Source organism: Pseudorca crassidens, chromosome 15, assembly GCF_039906515.1.
Source record: "Pseudorca crassidens isolate mPseCra1 chromosome 15, mPseCra1.hap1, whole genome shotgun sequence".
Lineage (NCBI taxonomy): Eukaryota > Metazoa > Chordata > Mammalia > Artiodactyla > Delphinidae > Pseudorca > Pseudorca crassidens.
Genome location: NC_090310.1, coordinates 14,950,584 through 14,978,567, shown reverse-complemented (window position 1 = coordinate 14,978,567; position 27,984 = coordinate 14,950,584). Strand labels below are relative to the sequence as shown.

Here is a 27,984-nt window from a genome sequence, read left to right as displayed (position 1 = left end):
GCCGGGGGAGGGGTCGCGGCGGCGGCGGCGGCGGCGTCAGCGGCGGCCCGGGCGGTGGGAGCCGAGGCGCCGGAGCAAGATGGCGGCGCGAGTACTGCGCGCCGGCGGAGCGGCCTCGGCCGGCAGCTTTCTGCGGCGGGCCGGCCCCTGCAACCTCCAGCCCGGGCTCTGGTGAGCAGCGCCGCCCTTTCCGGGAGCGGCCGGGGAGGGGCCGCCGCGGGGCGGAGGGCACGGGTCCCCGGCACGAGTCTACGACCCGGCCCGGCCGCGCTCCCACTGGGCAGGGCCTCCCGGACTGCGGGGCGGCGGGACCGAGGCTTCGGTCGGCGCGGCTGGGCGAGTCGGAGCCTCGGCGAGGTCGGAGTGCCTGCCTGCCGGGCCGGCCGGGCTCAAGGTCACGGTGGGAACGACGCTCGGCGCCGAAGCCACGTCCGCGCGCCGAGCCTGCCCGGCCTGCGGGACCCTGACCCGGCGCGACCCGGAGCGGTGGCAGGGCGGCGGGCGCATGCCTGAGGCCGCAGGCCCTGAAGTTGCGGCCGCCTGAGAACACTGCTCGCCCGCGCAAAGCCTCAGTGCTTGATTCCGCAAATGGCAGTAGAGATAACCCTCACCTCCTGGGTTGTTGTGAGGAAGAAATAAAATACCGTATCGTTCCCGGTGAGCCCTCAAGTGGAGGTCGGGGAAGTAGTGAAGAGGTGTCAGCCCTAAGAACAGTCGTTGACTTGCATTTAAAAGTAGATAGCGAATCAAAAAGTATGTACAGTTATCAGCACTAAGGGGACGTTGGCTTCGTGTTTAAACTCTTTTTCTAACCTCATTGGATTAAATATTTGGTCAGAATCCATCCCTGAGATAGCCATGTCCCATTTTCCAAATCGAAAAACCAAATCCCATACTAACTTACACATCGATTTGCTTCTTCGGTTTCTTTACGTTGGGTAACTTAAATTTTCTCTTTTTGTTTGTGTTTAATTAAATAGTGAGCCTATAGAAAATACAGTTGGCACTTAAAAATGGAAGCGGGAGGGAGCTACCTGTTAAACTCCTAATACGGGCCAGCTTTATACTGATACGGCTTATTTAATGTAATCCTAGTAGCACTCTTAAGAAGTAATAGGATGTGCATTTTAGAGATGAGAAGGAACCTAAAGGGCTTGAGACACGTGGCTGGAAAAGGCATTTGAACCCAAGTTTGTGAGGCTTGAGGCCCAGTGCCCTTCCTAGGACTCATGCTCAACTTGTGTTTCAAAATTTGATATTTATGTTTCCAAGATGGTTAACAAATCACCCTCCTTTTATTTTTATTCTGTTATTAAGTATCTACTGTTGCTTTATTTTTTCACACAGATGATAAAAGCCCATGAAATTGATATTTTCTTTTTTTCACAAAAGACAGCTGAGACTGAAGGTGTTCCCCTAAAGTGCCCAAGGTCACTTGAAGCTAATAAACTGGAGATTTGGACCCGGGTGTGCCCGGTACCCCCACTTCCTGCTGGGGCCAAGCGCTCTTGACACTGGCGTCCTTGTCTCTATACAAGGTGCCCTGTACCTTCTGACTACTCAACTCCTTCCCGGGCTCTAGTCTGCTTTAACTGTAGGTGTTCTTTAGGACTCAGTCTGGACCCAGCTAACTCATTGATTGTATCACATATTGAATGTATATGATGTCGATGAAGCCCTATGAACCTGAGCATAATAGCCATGGTCACTCTCCCCAGGAAGCCATGGCAGAGGTGGAATCCCACGTAGACTTACAGATTGAGGTAGGTGGCATGGGAGAATCAGGGAACCTCCCTGCATGAGGTCATGGAAGGCCTCTCCGAGAAGGTGGCATTAAGCTGAGACCTGAAGGGTCAGTGGGCATGAAAGCCGTGAACGAGAGGAGTCAGGCATACTGGGAAACCCGAGAAAAATCTAAGAGCAGGAGTAAAGGGAAGATGGAGAACAGGTGGCGAGCAGCAGGGGCCCGATAATTCCAGGCCGCACAAGCCATTGAGAGAGCTTGGATTTTACTCTGGAAGACGTTTAAACGTATACACTTTAGTGTGACGTGATCTGATCTACGTTTTTAAAAGATCAGGCTGACTTTGAAAAGGGGACAGTCAGGATGATGGTCAACTAGGCAGATGCTGGTGCCATTTACGGAGACTCGTTTGTTCCAAAGGTGAGAGTGCCCACCACGTGCCAGGTGCTGTTGGGAAGCATCAGTGAATAAGGCACGCAGGGTGCTTGCTAGTCATTCAGAGAAGGAGGAACAGGTGCAGGGTGGGGAGGGGGCGGATCCAGGGCAGTTTTGAACCCGGTGAAATTGGAGATGTCTGTGGGCTACTCGAATAGAAAGACCCAGTAGGCAGTTGGCTTATTGTACCTATATGACTCCTCCAAGGAGATGTCTGGACAGCATTTGAGAATTGTCAGCATATAGGAATGCAAAATGTTAATAGATCCATGGGTTTCAGTATACTATATTGTATTTGATTGAAATTTTTCATAATAAAATGCTTTTTTAAACTATAGGAATGGATGAGATTTGCTTGAGGAGTGTGGATAGAGAAAGAGCTGAGAAGCAGGCCCTGGGCTGTATGGATATTTACAGGCTGGATATAGGAAGGAGAGGCAGCAAGGGAGCTGGAAGGGGCAGCTGTGAGGTCATTATTGGTCAGTGCCCGGGGGCGGTATTTCAAAGAGGGAGTGGTTCAGCTGTGCCAGATGCTGCCAGAAGGTTAAGATGGCGGAAGAAAACCACTTACCGACAGGGGTGGTTGTGAGTGACTTTGCGAGAGTGGTTCCGGAGGGATGGAGGACGCGTTCCCAGGAGGCCGATTTGCCAAGTACATCTTCGCTCTGCTCAGTGCCAGGCCCTCTGCTCAGCTGTTTACTGAGCACTGCATCAGTGTCCCCCAGGTGCTGGAAACGACCATGTACCCAGAATTTAACTCATCTTCCTCCTGCAAAGCCTGCTTGCTCCTCCTGGGTTCTCTCTCCCCAGCCGTGGAACATCTTGCATTTAGTGGTCCAGGCCAGAAACCAGGTCTTCCCCAAGCCCTTCCCTGCCTGCTCCCGCCCGTCTAGTCAGTTGCCAGATCTGTTAGTTCTGCCTCCAGCATGTCTTGACTGTGCCTCTGCATCACCACTCGGCTGGATTCCTATCAAGAGTGTAGACTTGAAGCCATTGGTGAGGGGGACAGCTAGAGAATTCCCCAGAACAAATGAGCAGGACATTTTCCTACTAGAAAGATCTCTGACATGAACCCTGACTAGATCCTAATCCCTCTTCCTTTCCACCCCACCTCCACCAAGAAAAAAATCTATAAAAAACATTTTAGGGACAATTGGGGACATTTTAAGATGGAGTGGATATTAGATATTATAGAATTATTATTTTCCTTAGATGTGATATTTATTATTAGTGACATGGTTTGTCCTTGATCTTAGGAGATGTGTGCTGAAGTATTTAGGGATGGTGTATCATGATGTCTGCACTCTGGTTTCATATGGTTTGGTAAAAATGAAAAAGCAAAATATATATAAACAGTAAAAATTATAAAATGTTCATTTTTCATCTAGATACAGGGCATAGCGGTCTTCGTTATACTGTTCTTTCATCTCTGTGTCTGAAGTTTTTCAAAATTAAAGGTTGGGGAACGGCTGTCTCTAGCAGCAGTGGCGAAGACAAATTTACTGGGCTTGGCGGTGGGGCGGGGGAGGGGAGTCCCGTGGCTCCTGCTTTAAGGCAAGACTCTTCTTCGGGTGGGCCCTTCGGCCTCCGCCCCTCCCTCTCCCCTCTGCTGTATTCACATTCCCCTGGCTTTGGCAGCTAGAGTTCTGCTTCGGAGAAAGTCCTTCCTCCCGTGGGCAGCAACCTGACAAACTGTTCCTCATCTTCCAGGCCCTCAGCTCAACAGGTGCCTCTTCAGAGGGCTGGTCCACGTCTCCCTCAGGCTGACCTAGACCCCACTCCCTCTGCCCCAGCCCGCCACGCCCACCACCTGTGTCTCCACGGAGGGGCCCTTCTTCCCCTGGACTGTGATCACGTTTGTCCGTCTGCTTCCACCAGCAAACCAAGCTCTGTGAAGTCAGGGCCAGGCTTATTCCTCTTCGTAGCCTCAGCCTGGCCCAGTGCCTGGCACATGCAGGGCACAGTCCGTGCATATTTGGTGATCAGACGACCAAAGCCCCTTGCCTCATCCTGTGGTCTCTGTGTTAAATGTATTTCCCTTCTGTAATTTGCCCCGACTAAACCAAAACACCATCTTCCACACCTAATCAGTATCCGTGTCTTCTCCTCTTCACCTCAGGAGTATCTTTTGAATGTAATCCATCCCCTTCATCCCTCCTGCCATCATCTTAACCCAGGACCATCCTTTGGTCCATCCAGTGAGTATCAGATGCCTTCGGTGTGCCGGTACTGCTGGACTGGGCAGCCCGCCAGGAGCCCAGGAGCCATGCTCCCTGCCTTTCTTGCTTAGTCCACCACCACACCACCGCCGGGCTGCTTTGTACGCCTGGATCTTTTCTGAAAACTTGCTAGCGTTGCCCCGTCTACAGGATAAGGTCCAGCTGATAGGCTTGGTGCACGGGAGCCCAGCCCCCCTGGCCTGCTTGCCCTCCCGTGGTTCCTCTCACTGTCCTCCCACACCCTGTTCTCTTGCCTTCCTGAATGCTTTGCTGTTCCAGAAACATGCCACACAGCTTCACGACTCCATGCCCCAGGACACGTTGTTCCCTTTGACTGGGATTATCACTAGCTTTGTCCCTGTCTTGCTTGTCCTCCAAGACAGAGCTGCAATGTCTCCACTGGAGTCCCTCTCGCTCCTTGCTGGCCAAGGCCAAGGCGGTTCATTCCCTCCAGTTCCCACAGTGCATGTGAGTCCACAGTGTCTGTGACCACTGTGGCTGTTTACTGATAGGTTTTTCCCATGACAGTGGGCAGGCTAGGCATCTGTTCATTGTATCCATTGAGCCAGGCACATAATGCTTTTTCTATTTAGAATCTAGTGTTTTGTAGGATGTGCTGCTCCCTACCTCACCCGCTGTAAAGTGCCACCCAACACATATATGATGTTATAAAGACAGCTGATTGCAGTGTTTGTCACTCCTGGTAAAGCACCCTGGCCCAGCCCAGGTCTTATCACCCTGACAGCTGTTAGCATGGCTGCTTCTATCCCTTTCCGTGATTCAGCTTGGACTGGGCACATGAAGCAGTTTTGGTCACCTGCCAGCTGAAAGATTTCAGAGTTCAACAGTCAGTTGGGGCTATGCTGCGCCACACTGTTCTTCATTTGTCAAGACAGTTGCTACCCAACTTTGACAAGTAAGCAGCACTCAGGCTCTTGTGTGTGTCCTGTGATGTTGACTACTTCTTAGGTCAATCTTTAGCTTACAAAGTGGTGTCATATCCCTTACCTCATCTTACCCATCCTAAAGTAAATCCCTTTGGTATTAAAATCTGGAACGAATGCTCACTTGGGGAGGTTTGTGTGGAGGAGGCATCCCTTATTAGTGAAAATATTTTGAACTTTACAGTTAGATCTGGGTTCATATTTTTATCTTGCTGCTTCTTAGCTCAGGTTGTGTAATAACATCTGTGAGCTAGTCCTTAAAATGCAATAATACCTACCTTGCTAGATTGTTGCGGGGATTAAATGAGAAGACAGGAACAAACTGCCTAGTCCAGTGCCTAGCAGGAAGTGTGTGCTTATTAGCTTGTAATCCCCTTAAATTCTAAGGAGGAAGGGAAGAATTACTTTGGAATTTTTTTTCCCTTCCAGATTTAGTCCATCAATAATTCTTTATTATAAAGTATTAAATGCCATAGGAATTAAATATCAATATGAGTGCACATGGTATACGCTTGTCTGTGCACTTCTGGAAGGATTCATTAAGAACTATTAGTAGTGGTTGCTTTGGTGAGTATTTCTTAATGAAATTCCTTAGTGCTGATATTTTTAGAAACTTCCATTGTACCCCTTTCATAAGGGGTACAATGTTCATAATTGTTATTACTAAAAAAAAAAAAAAAAAAAACGAACTATGCAAAGTCCCGTTAAAAAAATCTTAAAACTGGGCTTCCCTGGTGGCGCAGTGGTTGAGAGTCCGCTTGCTGATGCAGGGGACGCGGGTTCGTGCCCCAGTCCGGGAAGATCCCACATGCCGCGGAGCGGCTGGGCCTGTGAGCCATGGCCGCTGAGCCTGCACGTCCGGAGCCTGTGCTCCGCAACGGGAGAGGCCACAACGGTGAGAGGCCCGCGTACCGCAAAAAAAAAAATCTTAAAACTTTCTACTTTGCATATCACTAATTTTATATGCTTGCCCTTTTGCTTCATGATATTATTTAAGCAAATATCCCAAAACATGGTGTGTTTAAGATACTTTAAACACGGGAATTCCCTGCTGGTCCAATGGTTAGGACTTGGTACTTTCACTGGCGAGGGCCTGGGGGGTTCAATCCCTGGTCAGGGAACTAAGATCCCACAAGCCACGTGGCACAGCCAAAAAAAATAAAATGAAATACTTTAAACGAATTGACAAAAATGTTTTTATTTTTATTGAAGTAAATTTTACCATGATTCATTTGGAGAATTGCCTTCTCTTCAGAATTAGTTTATTTATATAATCAAAGAGTGGGGACTTCCCTGGTGGCGCAGTGGTTAAGAATCTACCTGCCAATGCAGGGGACACAGGTTCGAGGCCTGGTCTGGGAAGATCCCACATGCCGCGGAGCAAATAAGCCCGTGCGCCACAACTACTGAGCCTGTGCTCTGAAGCCCGCGTGCCTAGAGCCCGTGCTCTGCAACAAGAGAAGCCGCTGCAATGAGAAGCCTGCGCACCACAACGAAGAGTAGCCTCCGCTCACCACAACTAGAGAAGGCCTGCGTGCAGAAACAAAGACCGAATGCAGCCAAAAATAAATTTGGAAAGAAAAAAAAAAAAGTGAATTGAAACCAGACAAATACCATATGATTTTGGTTTCTGCTAAAGAGCTAATAGTTTTTATATATAATTTCTTTTAATTTTAAAAGTTTTTTTTAAGTAGTTTTAAAAACAGTTATAAAATCTCACCATTAATCAGGTGCTGTCCTAAGTGCTTTAAGTGTATTTACTAGGGGTTAAACATGTACTTAAAAAAATACAAGAGTAAAATAAAAAACATAGTCAATACAGATATTATATGGGGAACGATGTGTGTCTCCTCTATTTTAACTCTCCAGCCTCCCTTCAGGGATACCACCATTAACACTTTTCTTAATTCTAAGGCATTTTAACATATAATAAAAGCAAAATGGAAGAATTTCCAACTTCTTTTTACAAATGCCGCTTAGGACTATATATTTCTGTCCTATGCACTAATAAGAAAAATTGCATGTACTGGAATTGTTATTTTGCTTATTTAATATGAGCTTGCTGCTTTTTAATCTTAAAAGATTTGAAAAAATGCTTTTCTGTTTCTTTATCATTTCTGTATTTATAGAAAACATTTTATTGTTAATTTTATATTTGTATATTTTGTTTATATATTTGTAAGCTCCATCAGTCCAAAAAAAATCTTTTTATCTGGTTTCTAGCTATTTGTGATAATATCCTATGAATTGGTTTTTAAATTCAAAACAGTCATATGGAGTGAAAAGTGTTCTGTAATGTTTGTTCATTAAAGCAGCAAGTCAATTTTTTTTAAGCAAAAAAAGAAAAAGGCTGCCAATGTAACCCGTGAAATTTAGAGTTCTGTTTTTTCTAAAGCACCATAGTTGAATAAGAATAGGAATTTGTATTAATGTGGAATCCACTTGTTCATCTCATGAGGCATTGGGGAATTTGCACGTCATGCAAGTTTTTCTTGCCTCTTGTTTAAACTCCCCTTAACACCTGGGGTTACTCTCTCTTTACCTCTCTCTTTACCTCTTATATTTGGTACCTGTGCCCTTAAACAGGTCTGCTAAACAGATTGAAAATGGTCTGTAGGAAGTCATCTAGTGTTTCCAAGAGATCCCCCCAGAAAAGGCTCACACTGGCCTGTGAGTAGCCAGACCTTGTTTTGAAGCACTGGTTAAGATCTGAGTGTTTGTATTGGTCATTTGGAATCCCAGCACGTTACTGCCCTTGGCATGATCTAGCAAAGGGCAGAAAAGATCATTTATGTGTACGTGAATTAGAGATCAAAACAATAAAGAGTACGCCGTGATAGCCCTGGCCAGAGAGGATGGTCATCCGCATAAAGGCGATCGTGCAGAAAGAATGGGCACAGACTCAAACGACTACATTCTGTATGATTCCATATATGAGACATTCTGCAAAAGGCAAACTGTAGAGACATAGAACAGATCAGTGGTTGCTAGGAGTTGGGAGAAGGGTTGATTACAAAAGGAGGAATTTTAGGGAGTGAAGGAACTGTTCCCTATCTTACTGTGGTGGTGGTTACATGGCTTTATGCATTTATCAAAACTCACAGAACTGTAAGTCCCAAAAAGAGTAATTTTACTGTGCATGAATTAAAGTGGAGAAGATGAAGGGACGCGATTTGTCATTTGATTATAGTTGTGTGAAGTTAGGAAGAGGGTGAGTCTCAGCCAGGCTTTCATTTTTAAAATCTTGTTCTCAGGTTATGTATACCTATATACCTTACCCATAAAGGAGTTTCTAAACATGCACTTTAGATATTTTAGCTAATTTTAGGTATAAAAATAATATATGTATATGGAAAATTCTCAAAGAGTCCAGAAGGTTATACAGCGAAAAGGAAAACTCGCCCCTCCCATCCCAAGCCCACTCACAGTCCCCAGATGTCCTCACTATTAGCAGTTCACTTTGTGTGTGTATTTGTGGTACTGTTCTGGGCCTGCTTTTCCATGTAACTCATCTCAGCGATACCAACATATCAGTGCGTGTAGATCTGCCTCATTCCTTGTATTGATTGCATTCTATTCTGATTTTGGCTCTACCTTGATTTATTTGACCAGTCCCCATTAATGGGTTCCAAATTGCCTGTACCAGGAACAAACTGGAAACAAGGTAGTAAGGAATGCTTGCACGCATTCAGCTGTGTGCACTTGTCTAAATATAGCTGCCTGTGGGACATACCACAAGTGCAACTCTTAGGCCGACAGGCCTACGCAGTTTTAATTTTGCTATAGATAATGTCACACTGCCCTCTAGGGAGGTCACACAAATTTGTGATCCCACCAGCAAGCATATGGGAATTAAACATGCACTTAAAATTTCACAGGTAAAGTGTAATTTGTTACTTAAGTCAAATCTATCCTCACTTTCTGACAGCATGGATAGTAGGAGTTCAGTTATAAGATGAAAATAAGCAAATTATTTATATGTTAATGAAGTCTGTATTCTTAGGTTTTTGTGAGTTAAAAATCTTGATTCTAAGGTTAATTTAGTTTAGGGATAAAATAGTTTTTTTAACGAAAGAATTCACTTTCTCTGTATATTCCTTTTCACATTCTTTTGTTGTGGTAAAGTACATATAACATAAAATTTGCCATTTTTAAGTACAGTTCAGTGGCGTTAAGTATGTTCACATTGTTGTACAACTGTCACCACCATCCCTCTCCAGAACCTTTTCATCTTCCCCAACTGAAGCTCTGTACCCATTAAGTAGTAACTCCCCATTCTCCCCTCCCCTCTGCCCCCGGCAACCACCATTCTACTTTCTTTCTCTGTGAATTTGACTATTCTAGGTTTCCTTGTATGGTTTTTCTATGTTGAAAATTTCCTTGGAGGAAGGAAGGACACACGGTGGAACTCACAGAGATACACGTGAGAACTCTCCTAGGAGTGCCGAAGTTACTTCTCTCACACTCCGCTCCTGCGTTCAGAGTGCACGCTGGTGGCATGAAAAGTGGACATACGGTATCCCAGGTTCTAGAATAGTGCCTAGACGGCGTGCTCAAGGCGTATTTGCTGAATGGATTGATGAATTTATGAAAACAATGTACTACACGACACAACCTAAAGACCCTGGGATCTTTGTACCTCTGATTAAACTCAAATTTTTGCATTTGTTATTCCATAGGAAATTGGCGTCTTCCATTATCAGACCTCGAGAGGACAGCTGGTTAAAATCCTTATTTGTCCGGAAAGTTGATCCAAGGAAAGATGCTCACTCTAATCTCCTAGCCAAAAGGGAAACAAGCAGTCTGTACAAATTACAGTGTGAGTCATAGGTTTGCTATCTTCATAGTTGACTTTTTTCCCTTTGTTCATAAGTTTATCATTGAATTTTCTTTTGTTTCAGTTCACAATGTTAAACCGGAATGCCTAGAAGCATACAACAAAATTTGGTGTGTATACCAAACTATCCTTTACTTGGGGAAAAATAATGATTTTAATATTTGTCAGTTGCACTAACCCTTGATAGCAGAGTGAGATCTTTCACGCCTCTTCTTAAAGCTGAACGTGGAGAGGCTCTTAAGTTGAGCTCTGTTGGGCATTACCAAGGATGTTTTGATTTTAAGCGCTTGTTCAGCTAACTCCTCACATAGGCTATCAGACTTTGGAATGTTACTAGACTCTTTCAGGTTGGAAGGGACCTTGCAAGGTGGTCTAGCCCAGCTACTCATCCAGTGCTTGAGTCCTTTCTGCAGCCCTTCCTGACGCTATGCTTAAATACATTTCATATGCTCCATTTCTGGACAGCTCTGAGTGTTAGGAGTTAGAATTCACATCCCTGGGACCTCCACTGTGTCCAGTTTTACTCCTAAGTAATATTGCCACGTGAGAGCCCTGTATGGATTTCAGCAGAGCTGCCATTTCTTCCCGGGTCTTCCATCCGCCAGGATTCAAGTCCCTTCAGCAGATTCTCATATGACATGAAACCCATATATTCTTATCGAATTTGTAAACTTGAAGACCAAAGAGAATTAAGTGCGTTAGTTATTAACAGAAATAGCATTTTAATGATCAGTTGTCCACAAATATAATTTAAAAGCTTTTTTTTAACCTTTCATATCTGCTGCATTCATGAGAAAGCAAATGATTTTGTTACCAGAATCAGCGTAACTTTCAGAAGCAAAACATCTTTTGTTGTTTTATTTTTGGAGGTGGTTCGTGAAATATAACATTAGCGTTGAGTTTCTTGCTCACCTCAGCACAGTTCTCTTTATTTTAGAAGTGCCCTAAAAATAAAACAAATGCTTTTTTCTAATTCTCTTCTCATAAAGTGGAATTTTTCTGTATGCTGATGTTTCCCTGGATTATCTTTCCTGTCCTTTTTTTCACTTCATCTCCTGTCTCAGATTCCTGGCTGTCTATTCATGTTCTCACTTCAAACTCAATGTGCAGAATTACGCTGCTCTTCCAGTTTCTCCATGTGTGACACTCACCATGGTTTTATTTGACTCTTGCCTTAGTTTTATGTGATTAGCTGGTCACTAAGGGCTGTGTATTCTTCATTTGACGTGTATTTTGCTTCTCTTTGCTTGTTTCCCTCTGCAGGCCTGTTGAGGCCCATTTCCAAGTAGCCCTTTCTGACTGCCTTCCTGGGTTTGAAGCTGCACCTGTACCTTCGCCCCACCCTGCAGTCCATTACCCAGAAGTTTGTCAAATTGATCTGCTTGAGTTCTGTTTTCTCCTTCATCATGTTTGTTTATCTTTTCTCTGAAACTTTCAGCAGCTGCCTGTTTCCAGCCTGGTTTTTAGGGGCCCAGATAATGAGGTTCTTCCCAACTCATCAAGTTCTGAGTACAAGTACTACCTACCTTACAGCCTCCATTCACCTGGGTCATCTGTGCAGGCTTCCGTCTTCCACACTAGCTCCAGTGCTGAGTTGTTTACTTCCTGATCATGTCATGTGGCAAAAAGAAAACCCAATTCCATTTCCCTGACATAATCTGTCTTTCTCCACCCCTAATTTCCATCAATCCCATGTGATTTCTGAACTTTCACAGGTCATACATCAGATACATTTAATATCTGATCTTAATTTTAAAAGTAAATGCTACCCTTCAAAAAATTACGTGGTTTGGTCATTGTACTGGGTCTTAAAGTCATTTGAGTTTTCAGTTAGACATAAGACCATTCAGAGCTTTTCTCTGTTAACTAGTCATATCCACCCAGTCCTAGTGCTTCAACATCGGGTGGTGATCACTAGCTTAATATCACTTGACATCAGCAAATAATGAGAACAGGTTCCATTTCTGACCCTTGATATCTTTTGCATCCATTGTTGGATCTATATGGCACTTTTTCGTCGTAATTTTTCTATTCAAAAAGTGTGCAAATTTTAGCTTTTCTCTTGGTATGATGCAGTTATGGGTCTTCCCTTTACCTTTCCCTGTCCATTAGAATCTGTAATGCGGGAAGGTCTCCGTGGAACCAGGCTCTGACACCTCTGTTAAATTAATACACTGCCAGGACCATGCGCAATCAATAGCGACAAACAGGGCGGTGTGTCCGGCGTGGGATTAGGTGCGATACCTTTCAAATCCCCTCAGCTGGTTGAATTGAGTAGAAACTAATTTATGCCTCATGTCGTCTCTTTCATTTGGATTCTCCTGCCCCTTTGATGCCCTTCGGGATTGTTGGGGTCGGGGTTGCTTCCAGACTGTGTTGTGTCCTGGCTCCGTCGTCTTCCTTAAAGCCCAGTCGTTCTCTGCTGCTGCTTCCTGTGCCTCCTGGGCCGCTCCTGTCATCTGCCCCATCCTCCACATGACTTTCTTCCCTTTCTTTTCCCGCGTTCTTTTTCTACTATTCACATTTCCCTCATCCTTCCCATCTTTGGAACCAGCAAAAGTTAGCTTTCATACACATCACCATTCCTAAGTATATACTTCTTTTTTTTTTTTTTTCTGAAACAGCAAATAATAGACTCATAGTTCCTGGAATTTTTGGACCTTTGGCTCTTCTTTATCATTTTTATCAATATACTTGAGTTACTTACCACTGTTCTAGATAGCTGGGGTATCAGTCACCTAAGCTTCTGATAATTGGGACATGAGAGCACAGCAGAGTTCAGCCAAAAGGCTAATTCTGCACATCTTTTTTATCATAAACATATTCTGAGGTCAGTTGTCAGAACACAGAGTAGATGACCTTTTCCTGTTACTGATCATGTGTTGTCCACCTGGTGTAATTTCGGTGGTTGTTTAATTAGTGTTGCTCTTTCTTCTCTTTAAGTCAAGAGGTGTTGCCAAAGATTCACGAAGATAAACATTACCCTTGTACTTTGGTGGGGACTTGGAACACGTGGTATGGCGAGCAGGATCAAGCTGGTAGGAAGCAGAAGTCTTTGGAATAAACCCTTGTTCCTTAAGCCTTTACTGTCATTACTTAAATGATTTTTAACATAATGCTTGTTTTTATAAGCAAAGCTTTCCAAGTCTCAGTCCAGTTTTATGGTTAAAGTAGTTTCTCCAGTAAATCACTGCAGAAACTCCTTTTTGATTGTTTTTCATGTTTGAATCTATTATTGAAACTTTATGGTGTAACTTGAGCCAACACACATTACAGTTTTGTACTGTGTTAGCACCATGCGTATCTAGAATATTTTCAAGGTAAGAGTATCATGAAACTCTAAATGTATGTTATCGTTTAAAATATATTTCAGTTCACCTCTGGAGGTATGAAGGAGGTTATCCAGTCCTCACGGAGGTCATGAATAAACTCAAAGAAAATCAGGTAATGATTTTTGAAAAAGACTAATGATATAGTAGATGTTAGTACAGAATTAAGTGATTCTTTTCTGCCATCGTTTTTGTTAGTAAACTGTTAGTTTTCTGTAGTAAAAATTTTATTATTTGGACTCTTGAGGTTGTATTTAAACATAGAGTAACCAGTTGTAATACTATTAAAATGATAGTTCTTATTGTAAAAGTCAATTGTACTTTGATAAGCTGGAACTTTGAAACCGGTAAGTCAGTCTGGGTTACCTAACACATATCTGCTTCAGGAACTGACAACCACATATTCTTCATCTTGGGCCGACTTTGCTATCCTCCCCCTCCCTTCACGAAGAGGTGTGTGTTAATGGAGAATATTCCACCAGCCATACATTATTAGGAAAGAAAACCTTTTGTGTAGACTCCCCGTCCATATATAAATGACTTTTTTTTTTTTTTTTGCCTTGCTGTGAGGCTTGTGGGATCTTATTTCCCGATCAGGGATTGAACCCGTGCCCTCAGCAGTGAAAGCACGGAGTCCTAACCACTGGACTGCCAGGGAATTCCCAATATAAATGGCTGTTTGATTTTCTGATGTTTTGAGGTGTCCATGTCACCTGTCTCAATATGCTGTCAAACAGTTAGAAGAACCTAAAATCATAGGAAATTAAATTAGTTTACTTTGTCATTTAAATAATTAGGATGACTATGTAGTTTGATATCTAAACTTGGACACTTTTGAGAGTGAAAGGGAATACTAATAGTCATTATGCTGGTTCAACAAGATGTAAACTGGGACTGTCTCAGGCCAACTGGACCCTGTTTATAATAGTATTCTATTGTGGGAGGAACATAAATGTTGCTAAAGTGGGTTTATATATAAATCTTCTAATATTTATGATATAAATATTAGAAGATTTCATGAGCACCTTTGTTCACTCAAAGGAATTTGCGGAATTCCGTAAGGCGAGAAGCAACATGCTTCTCTCGAGGAAGAATCAGCTGCTATTGGAGTTCAGTTTCTGGAATGAACCTGTCCCACGGTCAGGACCGAATATATATGAACTCAGATCTTACCAGCTCCGAGTAAGTACTGAAATAGGAGTTAACTGTCCCCTTGTTCTTCTGTGCAGAAGGACACGCACCCCTGATGCTGAGTGAACAGCAGACACTGAGCGAATGTTCTGTGATGTGTGTTTGGCTCCTTTTCTCCCCTGTCCAGTTCTTCTCCTCTTATTTCCTTTCTTTAAACCTTCCTTCTTTCTCCTCCTTTCTCTTTGCTAAGCTCATTTGTTTTTTATAGTCTTACGCATAAGGGAAAAGATGTAACATACAGGATCAGCTACATTATTTAGCATCTATTGCCATTGAACTAGAGCAGCTAATAAGCATGTGACTATTGACATTATACAGCACTGTAAGACAAAAGGGGAATAATATTTGTATGACTTTCTAGATATTTCCCTACTTAGGTGACCACTAAAAAGAAAGGCCCAGGTGGCAACATAGTTAAAGTGAAAAAGTATCAGTAGATCTTGGTGGTCTAATGCTCAGTATTATACTGGAAAAAAAACAAGTGATGTCCTTGTTAGGTTTACTTAAATTGAATTATTTAAAAATTTCACAATAAAGTCTGAATAGGTACCAACAATTTAATCATCGTGGGCCTAACTATGGTTTTTATGACTATAATTGGATGACTTAATTAACTCTCACTTTGTGTGTATGTTGTCTTCTTAGATGAAGCCACAGAATATTACTTCCACTGTGGGATAGGTATGAACACAGTGAATAATACTATTTTGTTACATTTTTTTTATCTGTTAGATTTCACATTATTAAAAGTTAATTTTTAAGTTAGTCTTGTCATTTGATGTTTTTTATACTGTTAGTTCCATATTTCTTCACAGAAGAACTAACAAACCGAATCCAAATCTCTTTTCAGCCAGGAACTATGATTGAATGGGGCAACTACTGGTGAGTATTTTACCAAGTGATGAGGTTGTTAAGTCTTATAAAGAGATTCTTTTAGGCCATAGTGTTACTTCTAGAAATAAAATCTGGGGTTAGTGCCATGATTTGATACTAGACTGTTGTTTTGTTTGATATATTTGTATTATGAAATTTTTCAAACATATACAAAGCTAGAGAGAAAAATACCACAGGTCTCCCTTCCATACCCATTACTTAGCTTCAGTAATTATCAACACGTGGCCAGTCTTGCTTAGGTCTAAATCCCCCAACCCAGAGTATTTGGAAGTAAATCTCAGACAACATAAAATTTCATCTATAAATATTTTAGTATATATCTCCAAGAGATAAGCACTTTTTATTAAAAAAAAACAAAACCCCCCAAGTGTCACATGAAGTTATTTCATATTCTTCTTGGATGTTATCTTTTCTGAAATGTTGCTTTTGTCACATAAACAGAGCACCACAATGATACAGTTGCTTCTTTTTTTTTCTTCTTAGTTTAGCAAAATATGAATTTTTCTCCAAACTGATCTATAGATTCAACAGAATCCCAGTCAAAATCCCAGCAGGCTTTAGAAATGCAAGGGACCCAAAATAGCTAAAACAACCTTGAAAAAGAGGAACAACGTTGTAGGACTCACAGTCCTCAATTTCAAAACTGACTGCAAAGCTAGAATAATCAAGACAGTATGGTACTGGCATACGGACAGGCATATAGATCAGATCAATGGGATAGAATTGAAAGACAAGAAATAAATTCTCACGCATGTGAGCAAATTGGTTTTTGACAAATGTACCAAAGCAATTCAGTGGGGACAGATAATCTTTTCATCACAGGGTCCTCAGACAACTAGGTATCCTTGCAAAAAGATGAATTTAGACCCCTGCCTCACACTGTATACAAAAACTAACCGAAAATGAATTGTAGACCTAGATGTAAGAGCTAAATTACAACACTTTCAGAAGAAGACATAAGAGAAAATCTTCGTGACCTAGGGTTAGGCAAAGAGTTCTTACATAAGCACCAAAATCACAATCCACAAAAGAAAAGAAATGGTAAATTATAATTCATCAAAATTAAAAGCTTTTGTAATTCAAAGGATACAGTTTTAAAAATTAAAAGACGGGTCACAGACTGGGAGAAAATTTTGCAAATCACATATCTGATAAAGGACTTGTATCCTGAATATATGAAGAAATCATACAACTCAATCACGAGAAGATAAATAACTCAATTAAAAAATGGGCAAAGGACTTGAATAGACAGTTCTCCAAAGATACACAAATAGCCAAAAAACATATGAAAAGATGGTCAGCATCACTAATCATAAGATAAATGCAAATCAAAACCACAATTATTTTCCATTCATCTCACTCCCTTTAAGAAGGCCATTATCAAAAGAACAGAAAATAACAAGTGTTGGCAAGATACAGAGAAATTGGAACCCTTGTGTACTGTAGGTAGGAATATAAAATGGGGCAGTCATCGTGGAAAACAGTAGAGTTCTTCAAAACATTGAAAATAGCATTACTCTCTGACCCAGCAACCCTACTTCTGGGTATATATTCAAAAGAATTCAAAGCAGCATCTCAAAGAGATGTTTGCACACCCATGTTCATCACAGCATTATTCACAGTAGGTAAGAGGTGGAAGCAACCCAAATACCCATCAACAGATGAATGGATAAAAATGTGGCATATATATATAATGGAATATTAATGCAGCCTTTAAAAAGAAGGAAGTCCTGCCACATGCAGGGTGAACCTTGAGAACATTATGCTAAGCAAAATAAGCCAGTCAGAAAGGGACAGATACTGTATGATTCCACTAATAGAAAGTTTCTAAAGTAGTAAAAACCATAGACACAGAAAATGAAAAAGTGGTTGCCAGGGGCTGGGTGCAGGGGAGTTGGTGTTTAGTGGGTATAATTTCAATTTCGCAAGATGAAAATGTTCTGGCGATCTGTTGCACAACAGTGTGAATAGACTTGGCCCTACTGGCCTGCACAGTTGAAAATGGTTGAGATAAATTTAATGTTAGGTGCTTTTTACCACAATAAAAAATAAAATCATAAGATAAATTTGGGGAAAAAAATTTAATGGGCAAAGAATTTGAGTAGACATTTCTTCAGAGGAGCTCTATGAATGCCTAAAAAGGACGTGAAAAGCTGCTTAACATCCTTAGTCAGTATGGAAATGCAAAGTAAAACCACAGCGAGATAGTACTTCATACCCACTAGGATGGCTATAATTAAAAAGACAGAATAACGTGTTGATGAGGTTGTCAATGAATTGGTACCTTTACACATTTCTGGTGAGTGTAAAATGGTTCAACCACTTTGGAAAAGGAAAACCATGACTTTTTACTTACTTTCAATTTATATATTCTCTTTTTTTCAGTTATAAAATTTCTTGCTTTGGGCTAGATAATTTCTAAGATCTACCTCCAAAAAACAGTTCTGGGATCTTTTTTTCTAATGAATCTTCTCTTCTTAGGTCATCAAAGGCTAAATAATGCAAGGTAGAATTCCTTTTCATTTGAAAACTAAGAAATACATATTTGATTGTATACTATTATTGTAGACATCATTTTATTAAGGAATTCGGGGGTAGGGTTGATGCTATAAGTGTAGTAATTTAGTTGCCCACAGAATAGGATCACCCAGTTCTATGTTTCCGTATTACTCATTGAGACTTGCCCACCGTGGAATCCACAGGAAGGAACTGAGGTTATTCTTCAGTTATTTTAAAAATTATTTATAAAGCCAGTTCAGCATTCAGTTTGTATTTTGGCACATAGGTAACTAAGGTGGTGATCTCCTCTTCACTTCATGCTTCTGATTATTTCCAGGCTAAGGCAAGGTATGTTTTCTTTGCCTACTGAGAAAGTGAATGAGAAAAATTCAAAATGAAATGAACTGTCCTGAATATTTATCACTATCAATGAAACTAAGGGTTTTCCCCCTTAGGGTTACAATGCACATTAAAGTGATTTGCTTAATTTCAATAATTTACAAATCAGATTTGTAATTTTTGTGAAGATTATGATCACTTAACACTACATGTAAGGTTAAAGAAATTAACATCGCTTGGAGGTAGCCCATGGGGGCAATAGCAAGAGATCCCTCCTTTTCCCCTAAAGAACCTGAAAGCATGGGTCACCTTTGTGGAGTTGAGCACATGGTGAATGAGAGCCAAGATGTACAAAGTGACCTTGAGGAGACTGGCTTCCTCACTCCCACCACAGGCTGCCCTTGCTCTGATTCCACACCCCACTTTGAGATGTTCTAATTCAGTTACTATGAAGTTTGCCTCTAAGAAGAGAATGCGCTGGTCAAGCCGACTCACTTATCTCGTCTCTCACTGTGGATATTAGTGGATTGAATCCTTGTTCATAGTCTCCAGCTCTTTTTTTTTTTTTTTTTTTTTTTTGCGGTATGCGGGCCTCTCACTGTTGTGGCCTCTCCCGTTGCGGAGCACAGGCTCCGGACACGCAGGCCCAGCGGCCATGGCTCACGGGCCCAGCCGCTCCGCGGCACATGGGATCCTCCCGGACCGGGGCACGAACCCGTGTCCCCTGCATCGGCAGGTGGACTCTCAACCAGTGCGCCACCAGGGAAGCCCTCCAGCTCTTTTAAATGAATTAGAATGAATCCATCTTCCCAAGTCCTGTCCACTCTGGGACCCTAATATGACTGAGACATCAGGCCAAGCCTGGGCAGTGTTGATATAAATTGACTGGGTAACTGGGGTGTGGAGTCTCTTGAGAGACTACCTGTGACCTTCCTACATCACTTGAAACTGCTTCCTTCATTTTCAACTTTGGTTCTAGAAAACTGCTTTAAGAAAACATATACATTTTAAAAACTTGTTTAGGATTTCAAGTGCATCACTAAATATAAAAATAAAGTACTGGTGCAGACACAAAAGAAGGTGTTTAAAAATCTGATACCTTTTGCAGCAGGGAATCTTAAAAAGCAAAGTTCAGGGCTTCCCTGGTGGCACAGTGGTTGGGAGTCCACCTGCCAATGTGGAGGACGCGGGTTCGTGCCCCGGTTCGTGCCCCGGTTGCCAGTTGACAGTTTGAACCGCCAGGAAGCTCATGTCCATGGTTCTTCCATATGCTGTCCGAGGAGTCGCAGAATTCGACACCCGCCCTCAGCTGTAGATGACAGAGCTTGCGGGTTTCTCAGAGTTCATGGTGTGCAGCTGCTTTGTAGGTGCGGTGCACTTCCTTCCTCTCTGTTTTAAGCCCTGTTCTCGAGGCAGGGTCCCTGTCTCCCTTGGAGTACAGTGCCTGTGGCACCGTGGGGTTCTCAGATCGAGAATTCCCTCACTTTCTCACAGTGTGTTCTTGGAAAGCAGCTTTTTTTAAGTTGACAGGTCCTAGCCTACCCTCTGCCAGTTTTCTAGACTTTACGTTAAGAATCAGCAGTGCAACCACATATCCTCACGTTGTTGTTATTTTTTATTTATTTATTTATTTTGGCTGTGCCGGGTCTTCGTTGCGGCATGTGGACTCTTAGTTGCAGCATGCATGCGGGATCTAGTTCCCCAACCAGGGATCGAACCTGGGCCCCCTGCATTGGGAACGCAGAGTCTTACCTACTGGACCACCAGGGAAGTCCCATGTTGTTTTTATTTTAATAGTTATGAATTACTGTCCATTTTTCACAAAAATGACTGCTGTAGCTATAGAAAGGTACATTTACATCTTATGTACATTAAAACAACTTTCGAATGCATTCTGAACAACTTGCGCTGACGATGGAGGGAACTTACTGATACTTTTTAACATACCTGATTCAATATCTGAACGTTGTTTTTTTTCTTACAGGGCTCGTGCAATTCGCTTCAGACAGGACAGTAATGAAGCAGTTGGAGGATTCTTCTCCCAGATTGGGCAGCTATATATGGTGCATCATCTTTGGGGTATGTTTTTTTCCCTTCATTTTTGTATTCCTGGGATTTCAGAGTTCATTACTAATGAACTTGTCCTAGGCAGTAAATCGTATCTGAGGTCAGGAACCTTAAACACTGCAGCTGAGCCAAACGTCCCAGATGGAACGTAGGTGCTGGGCTACCCAGAACAAGAGGTCAATAGTGCAGGGTCCACAGATGTGCGGCACGTCAGTGCGCTGGTGAAAGTGAGAGTGGGGCGAGAGAGGTGAGGCAGCAGCCCCGGGTGAGGGGAGATGATAGAGCTGCCCCCGGCTCCCTCAGGGACGGTCCTGCATTCCATGCAGAGGAGGTGCCCACACGCGCGCCCACCCCTTGCCTTGGGTCTGACTCTACTGTCCCAGAAGCCCTTCTCTCGCCTTTTCCATCCCTGCCCACTTTGGTTTGGCACCATCTTTGGTGTCTTTCAGGGCCTGACTCAAATGTTCCCCTTTGTCCCCAAGGGAATGTCGCTGTCCCCTGAGCCCCCAGAGCCCAATACTGTGTGTGTGTGGTCACAGTCATGGCTGTTTATGTCTGTCTACCTGCTGAACAGGAACCGGGTCTCAGCAGTAGCTTGGTTCATTCTGGGCACATTTGTAAATGGTTATTAAAGAGATGAAAAGCATGACTTTTTCCAAACCTTATTAATTTGCTGAGGTGTTGGTTTGCCCTGTTTGGTCCACCGAGTGCTGCGGAGTCACGTGCCTCCTGGGTTAGCAGGAGGCTCAGAGACGGGTGACAGGTCTGCTGAGCGGGAAAGCAAACCTGAGGGACAGGCCACCAGGCCATGCGCGGTGAGTGACGCAGGGAGTTCCAGTTGGGGCCCTCCGCGTTAGGAGTGTATATCGGGATATAAAGGGATACAAAGCTATGAATTGGGGGAAAACCAGTGAAAGGTGGAATACGAGCTAGACTTCAGCATCTAGATGGGACTGACAGTAGAGGTGGGAAGGAGGGGCTGGAACAGCCATGGAGATACAGGAAATTATAAAAAGTGCTCAGGAAACTACAGATAGTGCCGACGGGCTAAACGGTAAGATACCTGCCGGGGACCCGGGTCTAAATGGGTGAGTTGAGGCAAGAAAAGTCATTTTCACATTGTGCCCCTGGAACCTTTCCCTGAAACCCTCCGTGTCTGGGGAGGAGACCCCACTCCAAGCCCCCGCCAGCCACTGCTCACCTCAGCCACACACACTGGGCTTCCCCGGCATTTAAGAGATTGAAACCTGCACCAAATGATTAGAGGCCACCAGTAACCCTCAGCTCCCAGAATGTCAGGGGCAGTGGTGTTCCTGGGAGCTGTTTTCTAGCCAGCTGAGATTTGACCTCCTAAGGATCAGAGTTTTCAAATGGAGTGGATTTGCGAACAGATCTTTAAAAGATGTGTTCTGTGTCCCTGCCTTTTGATTATACTAACTGTAATTTAACCTTTATGGGTTCAAGGTGGGAGTGAAGTCATTTTTATCATTATTTTTTAGTGCATGATCTGTCCAGAGGATATAAACTGAAAAGACAGACCCCTCCCCTTCCCCAGCCTGGAGGGGCCTCTGAGGGCGGCCTCTGTAGTGAGCGAGTGCGGAGACGGATGGGTCAGGACCCATGTGCTTTGGCGCACAGGCAGAGGTCAGGCACATGTCTACTCTGAGGCCCTGCCCTTCTCCACCTTCCTTTTTGTCTCGAGTCTGTGTCCCCAATGTCCACTGCCCACTTCCTACTTTATAGGAAAAAGTCTTGAGATGTGCAGAGATGAATTCTCAGTTGTCTGCCCCCAAAACTTAGCCTCACTTTTCCATTTTTTTTGGAGAAAGAGAACCAACATTTATCAAGCACCACCAGTGTGTTGGTTATTTATGCACCACTCCCTTTAATCCTTACAGCCACACCACAAATGAGATACCTGTGGCTCACAGGTGGTAAATAAATCACCCAGGACCCACAGCTGTTCAGGAGCTGAGCCAGGCTCAGACGTCAGCAAGTCTGGCTTCAAAGCAGGTCTTCCCCCCAGCACAGCCCCCCTTCCTGTTACCCTTGCACGTGATGCCATCCCGCCCCCACCTCCTCAAGGCCTCGCTGCAGCCACGGCTCCTCCACCACCCCATCTGTGGCCTCCTTCTCTTAGTGTATGAATGGGCTCAGTGCCTCCCATCTTTAAAAGCCTCCCAAACCCAGAGGTGCATTGACAGATGAACAAAATGTGGTCTGTTCAAATTCATAGAAGCAGAATGTAGAGTGAAGTGTATCGGGTTGGGAGAAGAGGGGAGTGGGAAGGTACTGCTCAATGGATAATGGTGGCACAACGCGAGTGTACTTAATGCCACTGAACTACACGTTTAAAAATAGTTAAAGTAGTAAATTTTGTTATGTATATTTTACCCCCCCCAATTTTTTTTTTTAATTAAGAAAATTTGTAAAAGAACACAGGCCTCCAAACTGTGTTCCCTGCAGGGGGTGGGGCAGGGGGTGGCGAGGGGTCACCACATGGTACCCTAGGTGTGCATCCGACCCCGGTGAGGACACTGCCGCTTGTCACATGAATGTTAACTGTTTTCCTCCGGGTGGTGAGAGGTAAAAGATTTTGTTTTCCTTCTATTTTTCAGCATCTTCAATATTTTATGTAATAAATTTATACTCCATTACTAGTGGAGGGAGCTTTTGTCTTTAGATGGTCAGAGGCCATCTAAGACCAGGCCTGCAAGGTTAGGTCTTCTCATAGGGAGAAGGAAGCCCCAAAACAGAAATTAGAACTGAGGAGGGAGCCCTGGGTGATCTCTTAGTCACGACTGACACCGTGTCCAGATGCCTAGGAGGCATTTCCCTGGTCACTGGTTGGAAGGATCTTGCCCGGGTTGGGAATCAGAGACCAAGGCACCTGGGTGAGATATCCGAATTGTACCCCAAGGACTCTGACCCTTGGCCCGTGCTCTTCCCTCCACCTGGAGTGCCTTTCCCTCCCGTTCCTGCGTGTCGATGATAAAATGGCCTTTTCAACCTGAAGACCCACTTGGTCAGATCACAGCTTCCAGGCAGCTCTCCCTGGTCAGCTGTGTTCTCCCTGTTGGGTCTCTTTGTTCTCCACTGCCTTGAATACAGTCTCACCCAGATCACTGTAGTGCTTTATAAATGCTAAGAAAAATGGAGTCTAATATTGCTTATCCGTAGTCTGACAGTCTGTGGTTACAGATTTAACGTGTATTGAGGAAGTTCACTTGGTTTGTAAAGGCACGTCTTGAATCTGCAAGACTGTGAGTCTTGAGGGCGGGTGGTTTTGCGTCTCCCACGAGGGCTAACAGTTGCTCAAAATAGCCAGCTCACCGTCATTCCAGCTTAGTACTGAGTTCCCAAAGTATAGGCGGTCCCTGACTTACGACGGCTCAACTGAGAATTTTCCAACTTTACGATGGTGCAAAAGTGATCCACATTTAGTAGAAACTCTACTTCACATTTTGAATTTTGCTCTTTTCCTGGGCTTTCAATACATTCTCTCGTGATGCTGGGAAGTGGCAGCCGCAGCTCCCAGTCAGCTACACAGTCACGAGGGTGAACAACCAATACACTTAAAACTATTCTGTTTCTTACTTTTAGTGCAGTATTCAGTAAGTTACATGAGACATTCAACACTTTATTAGGAAATAGGCCCTGCGTCAGATGATTTTGCCCAACTGTAGGCTAATGTGAGTGTTCTGAGCACGTTTAAGCTAAGCTAGGCTAAGCTCGTCTCTTCCAGTAGGTTAGGTGTATTGAATGCATTTTCGACTTAACAATATTTTTGGCTTACAGTGGGTTTATTGGGATGTAACCCCATCATAAGTTGAGGAAGGTCTGTAGGCTCTTTGAGAAAATGAGGAGTGCAGCAGAATCAACACTTAATGGATACACAGTTGACCCTTGAACAACACAGGTTTGAACTGCTGGGGTCCACTTATATGCAGATCTTTTTCAGTAAGTACACACAGTACTATATGACCTATAGTTGGTCAAATCCAAGGGTACAGAACCATGGATACAGAAGGCCGGCTATGGGATTTGAGCACCTGCGGATTTTGGTATTCACAGCGGATCCTGGAACCAGTCTCCCACTGTACTAGTGGAATTATGTTTGGTTTAAGTCTTAATTCTTCTGTGTGGCTATTTTTAAGCTTACAAAGATCTTCAGACCAGGGAAGATATACGGAATGCAGCATGGCATAAACATGGCTGGGAAGAACTGGTATATTATACAGGTAATATCTTAATAGGCATAAAACATTTCATTCTTCTCATCTCATTGTTTTAATGTTCTTTCACCCTGAAGCTAATATGTATTTAAAAAAAAAAATAGTACGTTGCTCTAGGATCGTGAATTGTAAGGTTGAGGGAATGGAGAAATAGTCATATTTTTCTTCGACAGTTATAGGACATTTTTTCAATAGAGAATATTCACTCTTTCAAGTATATATGTCGTCTGGTACAGTTCTCAGATCTTCATGTGTTGTAAATTTTACATCATTACCCTTTTTGTGCATTTCTGTATTCTCTGAAAATTTATTATACAAATAAATTTTTTTCTAAGCTTTTCCTTTCTCATCAAAATTGTCCATTCCCCAAAGCATTACAATTTAATACAGCAATTAAAAAGTAATTTTGAAAATTAATTTGGTATTTAGACTTTCCATATGTACATGTGTATGCATGTGTACATATGTGTACACCTATACATGTATGTATACCTACACACACACACACACACACACACACACTATGAAATCCTAGTTGCTTGATTTTTAGAAGAAAACAACCAGGCTGAATGGTACCACCTATGTTGCACGTCAGGTACATTTAAGCCCATATTCTACCAGGAAGATCAAAGAGTAATTTGTTCTGGAAAATAACTATTATCTTGTCTTTTAATTCAAAAAAATCATATAACTATATATGGGTTTGCTGTTTATTCTTACATTTCCATAAGTTCCCAAAGATGTGTTTTACTTAGCACTGACAGTTCTACAAGTACAGTGTATTTGTTCCTTTATACAGGATACAGTCAAATTATTTGATGTTATATAAATTTTAATTCAGTTGAAAGAACCTTCTGAGAAAGCACCATTTTTCTCACAATATGGACTTTCCTAATTTCCTACAAATGAAACACATTTCCGACAGAATGTTTTAATATCATCTTATAGGGTGTCAGCTGATGTGTCATTAGCTTGTGTATTTCTTCCCCTGAGATCAATCCTAAATATTCCAGTACTCTATTCTGATTTCAAGCAGCATGTCTTCTGAATATGCTTAGCAACCTATTTGTTAATGTATATTTACTGCAGTCTGTTTAGAAAAGAACGAGCCTAGTAATCTTGATCTTTGTTTTCAGTCCCACTTATTCAGGAAATGGAATCCAGAATCATGATCCCACAGAAGACTTCACCCCTCCAGTAAAGCTACAGAATTTTGATGTGCCTACATAAATTTATGTGACAAGTACTTGTCATAAATTAATTTGAACTGTATATCAAGTGAAAAAGAAACACTGAAGTGTAAACTGCTGTATATAGCTTGTAAGAGACCTCTTTTCTTTAAAATTTACAAAATCACAAGAAAGTGAACTATTACAGTTTGGCTGATTGTAGCAGTGCTCTGTAGTCCTCTGAAACATCCCTGTATTTGTCGAATATACCTTACAATACCGGGCCACCTCTCCCCACCCTCCAGGAAAAGAGGGCCCAAATTAAAATTGGAATCGTCTCCAAATAAGAATCCAACCATGGAAAAAAGTTAGCCATTTCTTTATAAAAAGCAAATCTGTTTTATAATTACAGATTTTTAGACAAATTTCTTGTATCAGGAAGAAATATAAATTTTGTCATGTTTCTGTAGCATTTTTCTGAGTCTCAGACTAGGAACAAATTATAAGTGTACCCAATACCTGCAAATGTTTTACTTCACTCTCATTTTTAATGTCAGCATAATAAACAGTGTATCATTACTGAGTTGGAAGTGGTTGATCGGTAATTCAGTCTCCACATTGTGTGTCATGATATCTTTATATGAGAGGAAAAAATGGCTTGAACCTCTGTATCATATGTGACTTTGAAATGAACACCTTGAATAGCACTAATTTTTATTTGTAATATTTTTCTATAACAAAACGAGTAGCACTAGGAAAAGAGGTTTTATTTTGTAAACAATCATCTGTGACCTCAGACATTCTCTGGTTAATATTTTAGTAAGCTCACAGACGATTTTTCCAAGATCATGTATGAGGGGTGGTGCATGTTGAGATTTAAATTGGCATAAAGCTGCATACTTCGTCTAGCTCTGATTTAGTTTTTTAATATAGTGTGCCAATTTTGTGACTGTAATCATGTGAAAGTCCTGTTGAAATGAAAAATTATGTCTGACCCCCAGATCAAAGAATTTATGTTAAAGTGTGAATAAAAATCTCATACCAAATGTCAAGCTTTTACATGCGAATGGTTTTCTCCAAGAACATATAAAATTCAATAAAATCCTCTTAATTTTCACATATTACATGTTTGCAATCTTTTTTTAATGACTGGTGCTGAGAATGACTCTGTCACTCTTGAAAGGTAGCTTGTCCCAGTTCAATGGGTATATGTGCATCTACAGAGTAAAATATTAAATAGGCTCATCGGCCGCTCCTTATGGCCACTTGGTAGGTGTTATGAGGAATGGGTGTTTGGGTACCAGCGCATGATGGCCTGATGTTTGGGGGCTGGGGCTGCCAGTGGAAGAACAGGCTGTGCTCCTTGAGGGGGTACTTACCCTCCTGGGTGTTGAGTTCCTTAACCTATAAAATGGGGAGGTTGAATCCAATAGCCTTTAAGGTCCCTTCAGCTCTGAATTTCTGTAACTGGCTCTTCATGGTGGCACAGGAAGCAGTGGGAGAGAGAGGGTATAGCAAGCTCTGGCACAGAAAACCTGCAGTTTAGCACCAGCTACTCTACTGATTAGATGCTCTGAGCATGTCTGTAGCATGTGAATGAAAACTATATGAAACTGCTTTCTAAATTACTTAAAGAAAAATGGTAGAATTACTATTACTAGTAAAGGTAATCTAGCTATTCAGAACTGAAAAAAAATTGCTGGGGACAGGGAATTTTCACTTACAAAATTGCGTGGACTTGTAAATGAAACAAGCCCTGCAGAGGTCAGGAATCTTCTATGATACACTGGTGTATTCGGGTCCAGAGAAACAGAACCAATAGGATATCTAGATATAGATATATTTGGGGGGGTGAGGAAGGAAGGACTGGGAGTTTGGGATTAGCAGAGGCAAACTATTATATATAGGATGGATAAACAACCAGGACCTATTGTGTAGCACAGGGAACTATATTCAACATCCTGTGACAAAACATAATGAAAAGAATATGAAAATATATATATATGTATAACTGAGTCACTCTGCTGTACAGAAGAAATTACAACATTGTAAATCAACTACACTTCAATAAATTTTTTTTAA

At 42.4% G+C, this 27,984-nt stretch overlaps 1 protein-coding gene across 2 annotated transcripts; it reads left to right on the top strand.

Moving 5' to 3' along the window:
- The first annotated feature begins 11 nt into the window (after nt 1-11).
- NIPSNAP2 (nipsnap homolog 2) lies at nt 12-27,023 on the top strand. 2 transcript variants are annotated; one of them, XM_067706021.1, is made up of 10 exons: nt 12-171; nt 10,022-10,161; nt 10,244-10,289; nt 13,123-13,217; nt 13,553-13,623; nt 14,550-14,690; nt 15,550-15,581; nt 20,416-20,510; nt 24,656-24,739; nt 25,870-27,023. In XM_067706021.1, exons 1-10 carry the CDS (start codon nt 80-82, stop codon nt 25,932-25,934), a joined length of 861 nt encoding a protein of 286 aa, XP_067562122.1. In that variant the 5' UTR covers nt 12-79; the 3' UTR covers nt 25,935-27,023. The 2 variants fall into 2 exon arrangements, with proteins under 2 accessions (XP_067562122.1, XP_067562123.1); XM_067706022.1 differs by lacking the exons at nt 10,244-10,289; nt 13,553-13,623.
- The last annotated feature ends 961 nt before the right edge of the window (nt 27,024-27,984 follow it).